The 8,144-nt window shown below is 44.7% G+C and overlaps 1 protein-coding gene across 3 annotated transcripts in view; it reads right to left on the bottom strand.

The window, feature by feature from the left end:
- Positions 1-214: 214 nt before the first annotated feature.
- The window catches only part of LOC110321913 (nuclear body protein SP140-like protein), a 41,288-nt gene continuing 33,358 nt past the window's right edge, over positions 215-8,144 (bottom strand). For 2 of the 3 annotated variants that reach the window (XM_029539369.1, XM_029539371.1), the window contains exons 14-19: positions 7,352-7,393; positions 3,502-3,617; positions 2,689-2,794; positions 2,324-2,401; positions 1,989-2,132; positions 215-679 (exon numbers count right to left, since the gene is read on the bottom strand). In XM_029539369.1, the coding sequence (XP_029395229.1) occupies positions 581-679; positions 1,989-2,132; positions 2,324-2,401; positions 2,689-2,794; positions 3,502-3,617; positions 7,352-7,393 (585 nt within the window). In that variant the 3' untranslated portion in view covers positions 215-580. The remainder of the gene's footprint in view (positions 680-1,988; positions 2,133-2,323; positions 2,402-2,688; positions 2,795-3,501; positions 3,618-7,351; positions 7,394-8,144) is intronic. The other variant, XM_029539370.1, reaches the window with a different exon arrangement.

Genomic DNA, 8,144 nt, shown 5'->3' with positions numbered 1-8,144 from the left:
CTTACAGTGAGTCTTCTAGACACAGGTCCTCAGTTGAGAGTCTTTTTCTGTCTTACTTGGTGAGTGGTTTGTTTTTTTTCCAGAATCGAGACCTTTATAAGCCAGGGTAGCTGAGAGTCACTGTGTAGCCCAGGCTGGCATTGCATTTGCAGCTATCCTCCTGCCTCAGCCTCTCAAGGACTGAGACTACAGGAATGAGCCATCACATGGTTTGAAGTCTTGGAAGCTTATGGTTTATTGTGGATTGCTCTCAGGAGAGTAGGAGACAAGGAAAGCAACATATATGTGGGGAGAGGGGGTTGGAGTGGTGGTGGATCAAAGGCAGCTGGAGACAGGCTCCAGCCTAGACCCTTGAAGAGCAGAGAGCAGCAATGCACCATACTTTTAATTTCATGGGGAGAAAGGGGGATGGACCCCCAGGCCAGGAGGTGTAACTCCCAGCTGCACCAGTTTCCATATGACCAAGAGTATTCATCTGGAAATGATAGTCTGTAAAGAACACTCATAGCTGCTGCAGGTGGGCCAGACATGGCCAGGTGTGCAGACGGTGCCAGGACACCAGCCATGTCTTTGATTTCAGTCAACTCTTTTCATTTGTTTCCTGAATAGCAAACACTTCCTTGAAACTCTTCTCAAACTTGGACTCCAGACTAAGTCCCATTTCGCCAAACTTAGGGTCCTAGAAAAAAACAAAAACAAAAACCATACTGCAGATAAGAATGATGGTGCTCATTATCCATGACAGAAACATCCTCCCTCTTGGTACTTCTGTTCTCTGAGGGACTCCATTAGGTGCATGGTTCATTCATGGTGCATGGACCTTAGAGTTTGGTATTTCTAGGAATCCTGCCTACCGGGAGTAAGAAGCAATGTCAGGCTGGGGAGATGGCTCAGTGGGTCAGTGTTTGCCACACGAATGAGAGGACCTGAGTTCAGATCCCCTAAACCTGTGGAAAGCTACATGCACTCCACTGTGGTCGACCGTTGCCTTGTCTCAAGGAAGCTAAGATGGAAAAAAAAAAAAAAAAACGACACACATGGTTACCCTCTACCTTGATTCTCATGAATATTATAAATCACACATGTGAACTCTCACATAAACATGCACACACTCATGAGTACATACACATCACATCCATCCATACACACACACATAAAGATTTAAGCTAGGATCTAGAGAGATGGAGCAGTGATTAAGAGCATATAGTACTCTTGCTAAAGACCCAATTAAATCCACTGTACTGATGCCTCTGGACTCCACAGGCATTTACACTCACATGCACACACACTGTGTCTTCTCCCAAACACACACACACGCACACACACACACACACACACACACACACACAGAGAGAGAGAGAGAGAGAGAGAGAGAGAGAGAGAGAGAGAGAGAGAGAGAGAGAGTTTTTTTCCAGACAGGATTTCTCTATGTAGTCCTGAATATCCTTGAACTTGCTCTATAGACTGGGCTAGCCTCAGACTCAGAAATCTGCCTACATCTGCCTCCCGTATGCTGGGATTAAAATCCTGTGCCACCATGCCCAACTTTGACATACATTTTTTTTTAAATTATTCTTGTTGGGGGTGGTGGTGGTGGTGGTGGTGGTGGCAGCGGCGGCTTAATTTTCCTCTTTGTGGCCCCATTGCTTTGTAGACCAGGGAAGAATTTAGTTCTCTTGTTCTGGTAACCTTCCTGTTAGTGAAACACATTCTAGATCTTAAACCAAAAAGAAAATTCACTTCCAGATCTCTTTTTCTTTTTTGAGATAAAGTCTCATACCAGGCAGGCTTTGAACACAAGACATTCTTCCTCCATCAGCCTTTTGAATGCTACCATCCCAGGCTTGTACCACTGTGTCTGGCGCTTCCAGATCTCTTTTTTATTGATCCTTATTATAGGAAGATGTATGACACTAAACTTTCCAGCATGCAGAAAATAGGTGCAGAGTAACCCTGAAGATGAGATGCAGGCACAGAGGGGTGCTGACCTTGAACGTGATTCTGTGATTCCGGAAGATGAGCCTCATGTCTTGCACAAAGTCTTCGACTTGGCAGTAAGCCTGGTCACTCAGCTTTTTCTTGATTATGTCCAACCACATAGGCTCTTGCACACCCACAGTCATCTCTCTAAACTGGTGAGGGAAATAGCCACAGGAGAGTGAATGCCACGGCTCAGCATTTACCTTCCATGGGGTCCTAGAAAGTCCACAGAAACAACAGAGCCTGCGCCCCTTGGGGATTAAGATCATAACCCCACAAATGGCCCTCTCAGTCATGAGACATCATGGAAGCCAGGGACCAGGGGTTCACTACCGTTACTTACATAATAATAATATGGCATCTTGGAAAAAAAGCAGCTCTCAGAACAGCAATAGACTCTCAAGAGAACATACTCACACTTCTGCAAGAAAAAGGGATTCAGTCAAAGTGACTTAGAAAGGCAGAGTCTATACATGTACCCGAGGGAAGGCACCACTCAAACCCGTCTGCAAATCTGCCCAACATGAGTGCCCCTTGGTTATAAACTTGTATGGCCGAGTTTTTATACTGAGAGGTTAAGCTGTGACTGCACTATGATGGAGTGAAGCTTGGGAGAGCCTGCTCTCTGTGGATGCCATTCTTCTGGCTCCAAGCCTTTCTGTCCTTATCCAGGGAAAAGGGGAAAATATTGAGTTCACAGTGACTCACCAACTGCTCCTGGGGCACCATCTCCCTCTGTAGTATCTCAGATTCTGGAAGGCTCGGTTGACTTCCTAAGGACTGCATCCTACAGAAGATGCAACTCCATGGTGTTCTGAAAGGTTGGACATGACATGAGCAGGGGACACGGCCGTTGAAAACAGCCACTGTTCCTATGCCTGCCATTATGCTTTTGGGAATGGTTGACAGTCTCATCTGAGGCAAGGGTTCCTGACACGGAAGGACCCCACTTAGAATCTTAAGTTGCCAGCCCCCTGTCAGTGTCATGGCAGGAGGTGGTCCTTGGAAAGTGGGCTTTGTAATGAGTGGTGGGCCCTCATTTCCTGACAGAGGTTGCTGGAAGCACAAGGAGACTAGGCTATCAAGTCTGAGCACAGTAAAATGGTCTTCAAAAAAAATCTTGGAATCTTGAACTTCCAAGGGTCCATTGCAATGTGGTAAAATGTGGGAAATAGTCAGTCATGCTTATTTTTTTTCATAAGTACATAGAAAACGAAAGTAGTGTATTCTACCCCCAATCTTTTAGACAAGAGGTTTTGGTGTACAACTTTGAGAAAAGGCAGTAGTGGTGTGTAGGGAAAGGACCCAGCCCTTATATCAGGAGAGTTGGCTCCCAAACACAGAGAACATTAACCTTTTGCTGACAGCATCTTGAGACAGCTCTCTGGGTCTTCCTGTTTGGTATCTGTTAAGCGTCCTTGTATTTCCCACCTCAAGACCCATGCTACCACTCCACAAGGATGATGCATATGACAAGGCATGGGTATCTAGGAGACAGAGAAGGGATCCCATCCCACTCACATCTCAGCTTCCACTGTTGGGATATGACACTCTTCATGGAAGGCTCTGGAACAAGTATCACAGCAGAAGAGTGTCCCTCCGACCCGGCACACCTCACATTCATCTGAGTTCTGATTCTAGAAAATAGAACATCTTCATCATTGGGAAATGGTGAGACTCTCAAAGCCACCATGTGGCAATCCTCCACAAGGTGGCCTTTGCATGAATCTACAAGGAAATTGATGCTTCTGCCTGGTAGATTTAGGAAAAACATTGAACAATTTGCAAACAAGCCTTCCTGGTCTTCAGTCTGGGAGAAGGGAGGCATGAGTCAAGCAGACTCCATCTTCCCTGTGAAACCAAAGACCCTGACACAGAATCCTACGGTGCTGGTTTGAATAGAAATGGCCACCATAGGACCACAGGGATTGGCGCTATTAGGAGGCGTGGCCTTGTTGAGACCCGTATGGCTTTGTTGGAGGAAGTCCATCACTAGGAGGCAGACCGTGAGTTCTAGGTAGTTCAAACCAGGCCTAGAGGTTTACATTCACTTTCTGCTGTCTTCTAATACAGTTGTAAAATTCCCAGCTATCATGTCAGCCAGCATGCTGCTATGCTTCCTGCCATGATGATAATGGACTAGACCTCTGAACTGTAAGCCAGACCCAGTGGGAAAAAAATTTTTTTTATAAGAGTTGCCCTGGTCATGGTATATCTTCACAGCAATAAAACCCTAACTAAGACAACTAGCCATAAAACAAGATTTTACATAATCTGATTAATGTTCCTAGCATGTAGATAAAAGGAGTTTCTGAAATAAAATATTTAGTTCACTTGCCTCTATAACAATGATGATATTGACTCATCTAAGGGAGATGTACTAGGAATTTAATTGAATGGGATAAACTAAGAGAATACCACATCCTGTAAATTAAGCAGTGAGCATACCATGAATTGAAGAAAGAATCTGTAGAGATTTTTGTCTAGAAGGCCCAGAGATTTTTGGCATGGTTAGTTTATTCGTGAACTTGATATAATCTAGAATTGTAGGGGTTTGAATAGATATAGCTCTCCATTGAATGCTTGGCTCATAGGGAGTAGCATTATTAGGAAATGTGACCTTGTTAGAGTGGGTGTGGCCTTGTTGGAGGTGGGGTTTTACTGTGAATATGGGCTTTGAGGTTATATATGCTCAAGCTACACCCAGTCTGACACATAAGCTTCTTCTGCTGCCTGCACATCAAGATGCAGAACTCTCAACTTCTTCTCCAGCACCATGTCTGCCTGGATGCTGTCATGCTTCCCACTGTGATGATAATGGACTGATCTTCTGAAACTGTAAGGCAGCCCCAGTTAAATGTTTTCCTTTATAAGAGTTGCTTTAGTCATGGTGACTCTTCACAGCAATAAAACCCTAAGACAAGAATCATCTGAGAAAAGAACCTCTTCAGATGTGTATTCTAGGTTGTGGTAATTATAGTTAGACCACCCACTGTGGCTTCCTGGGGTATGAGAACAGAGAAAGTAAGGAGAGCATGAGCATGCACTGGTTAACTCATTGCTCTCTGCGGGCATAAAAGATACTTTGTTCAATGAAAGGGAAAAAAATCCCTCAAGTCAACAGAGGTTTGAACATCTTGCCAAGACTAACACAGAGTGCCTGGAGTCAAAGTTAGTTTCCATCTAGAAAAGCTAAATTTTGACATTATTTGTTCTTTGTTGCTATAGGGTAAGATTTATTTATCAAAACCAATTGGCCTTATAGAGCAATTATAAAAAGACCAATACATATCCACTGGATGGTATACAAATGCATGTGTGTTCAAGGGACAGCAAAAGTGGACTATGACCAAAATTAAGGCTCAATGTTATATACTGCTTAAACATCTGGAAAAGTCAGAAGACCTCAATGGGGTAGGTACGTGGATTAAGGCACCCCATTGAGGAGATTAAGGCAGTACAATCATGGTTTTGAAGACAGCTTGACGCCTTGTAACAACAACAACAATGAAACACAACATACATACACAGAGAGAGACAAAAAATGTAAATAGCTGAGAGGGCCTAGGATGGTCTATTAGTTCCCTGCCCTACTCTGGTCTCATGGGACGGCTCTAACACCTATGATGCTTGATTAGTGGGTTTTGTTTCCTGCCATTCAGAAAGGTATTCAAATGAGTTCCTCACAACCTCCCTTGGTATGTTGCTGGGGTTTTCCTATGACCACTGTTACCACAGGAACCAGGAAGAATCAGAATAACATGTGCACAGAATGTGTAGAGGAACACATGCATTCCTGGTCCCAACTTCAAGGAGAATGGTGACAGTTTGAGAAATGAGAGGTGGCTCTATAGGAACACAGAAAAAACACAATTCAGGTATGGTGGCACATAGTAGGAAAGTCGAGACAGGACCCTTGGCTACATAGTGAGTTTGAGGTTATTTTGGTCTACATGAGACCCTATCTCAAGACTATCAGGGAAAGAAGAGAGGAAGAGAAGGAAGAAGTGGTGTAAACGAGGGGAAGAAACACCTCTAAGTAGTCCATGGGCTGTTGGGAAATTTTCTATTTTCCTGTGATCGTCTAAGGGACAAACATGAGCGTGGCTTGAAGACTGGACCACCACTGGGTGAGTGAGTGGGAGAAGAGAAGTAGCCAAGGCGATAGGGCCAACCGTTCTGTGCCCAGGGCCAGCTCTGCCTTCAGGAGAAGCCGGTCCTTCTGCATCATTCTTGGTGGTTTGCTGTATCACCTGACTGCTGGACCACTTTCCTTCCCAGGTCCTTCTCCTCCTCCAGATGCAAAGGATGGAATTCCCCAGGTTTCCATCCTTAGCTTCAGTCTGTCCAGATGATCAGAGTCACTCTCCTGCTGCAGTTTCCACTTGTGTCCTTGCCCTTAGCTTCATGGTGTCTCATCATTCCTCAGCTCCTTGTGTTTTAATGCTCAGCCATGTCTCCTTCCTGGATGTAGCTCAAACCCATCCTACTAAACTCTGGGCCATGTTCCTACTGTACCCTGATCTTTTCTTTGTCTCTACCATTTATAACATGCTCCATACACGACAAGCCTATCCTGCTTCTAACCTCTCACTTCCCAAACGCACCCAAATCTTTGTCCTCTGAACACTAACTTTTAAGCTTATTTAAAACATTTCTTTGTTCTAGCAAGATCCACAAAGTACAAGGATACAGGCGAGCAGAGAACGGACAGGGCCTTAGGTATTAGGATGGTTTGCCAATGCCCAAATACCAGCCGAGCTGACACAGGAAAAACAGTGATTTGCTCAGTGTGATGGTTTTGCTTCTGATCAGCTGTGCCCCCTCCCAATGGCTCTCTTCAGACTGGCCCCAGGGTTTTTGTGAAAACCCATTCACTCTGAAGGCAACTTTCTGCAGTACAAGGAGAGGTCCAACCTAGAACTTGCACAGGAGGCCTGGCCTCCTGAGTTTTACCTGCACACTGGATACATGCTAGGATGTTTTCTTTCCATACACTGCCCTTTGCAGATGCTGTCTCCTTCTGTATTTGCTCTTACCCTTCATCCAAAGCCAGTCAGGCCCACTGCCATGTCAGGTTCTGTCCCAGGGACCCCAGTGATCTAGAACTCTATCTCACATCTCGAGGGTAAATGAGGATACGAAAACCCATGTTGGCCCTGTAGTAGGATGTTTCTGACCCAATCTCCCAGTGTGGCTCCTCCTGCCTTGGTTGTGGGATAGGCCTGGTAATGACGGCACTTCACCCACAGCAGCATACCTAAACTGAGAGTGAGGTCCCTGTTTAAGGAACAGGCAACCAAGTCATAGACAATGCACCAACAACACGGCTGGGCCCTTTCAGGGATTGTGGCTAGGAGTCATTACTTACACTAGGGTAAGCTGGGGAATGATGCGAGTTCTGTGTTCTCTGCTGAAAGAGAAGATTTGAGTGAGTATAAGATCTGATTATTCATTCAAACAGTCAAATGACAGTTGCTTAAATTTGTTTTATCATCCCCAGCATTAATCTTACTTCTGAGATATGTCTCACTTTAGCCCAAGCTAGCCTGGACACCCTACATAGCCAAGGCTAAACTTGAACTCCTGATCCTTCCGCTTCTGCATTCCATGTGCTGGGATTCCAACCTTGCCTCATCTTGCCTATAAAATTTGCTTAATTATTTAGAGGCTCTTAGGCAGGAACAGCTCAAGTGTTGAGCTTGTTTAGTTCCTACCTAAATGAATTAGAGGATAAAGCAAACAACAAGATCAAAGGAGACACCATAGTCACATAGGGCCTCCCCCTAATCTCTCACTAGGGACTTTCCATCCTGACTAGTCAATCTTACTTTGACCCAAGCTGTAGAAGTCATGGCCTCCCTCGTGCACCTGCAGGGGGTTCCCAGGAACTGTTAACAGAGTGTATTCACTCTTGAACTCATTGATTGAAAATACTGGTTTAATTCATTCCACCTAAAGTGTTTCTCTTAAAATATCTACCTTTCCCCCCATATCTATTTTTACGGACCTGTACATCTACTAGGAGCAAAAGAGGATCATTAAACTATTGTTTGGATTTAAGCAAGGTCCCCTTGCTGGCTCTAGTCCCCAAGGAGCCTTTATGAAGTCATGTAAGGAAGCAATGTCTGGTTTCTGTTTTGTTTGTTTGTTTTTTGTTTTTT

This window comes from Mus pahari, chromosome 5, assembly GCF_900095145.1.
Source record: "Mus pahari chromosome 5, PAHARI_EIJ_v1.1, whole genome shotgun sequence".
Classification (NCBI taxonomy): domain Eukaryota; kingdom Metazoa; phylum Chordata; class Mammalia; order Rodentia; family Muridae; genus Mus; species Mus pahari.
The sequence above is the reverse complement of the archived record's forward strand: the minus strand, read 5'-3'. Positions and strand labels throughout refer to the sequence as shown.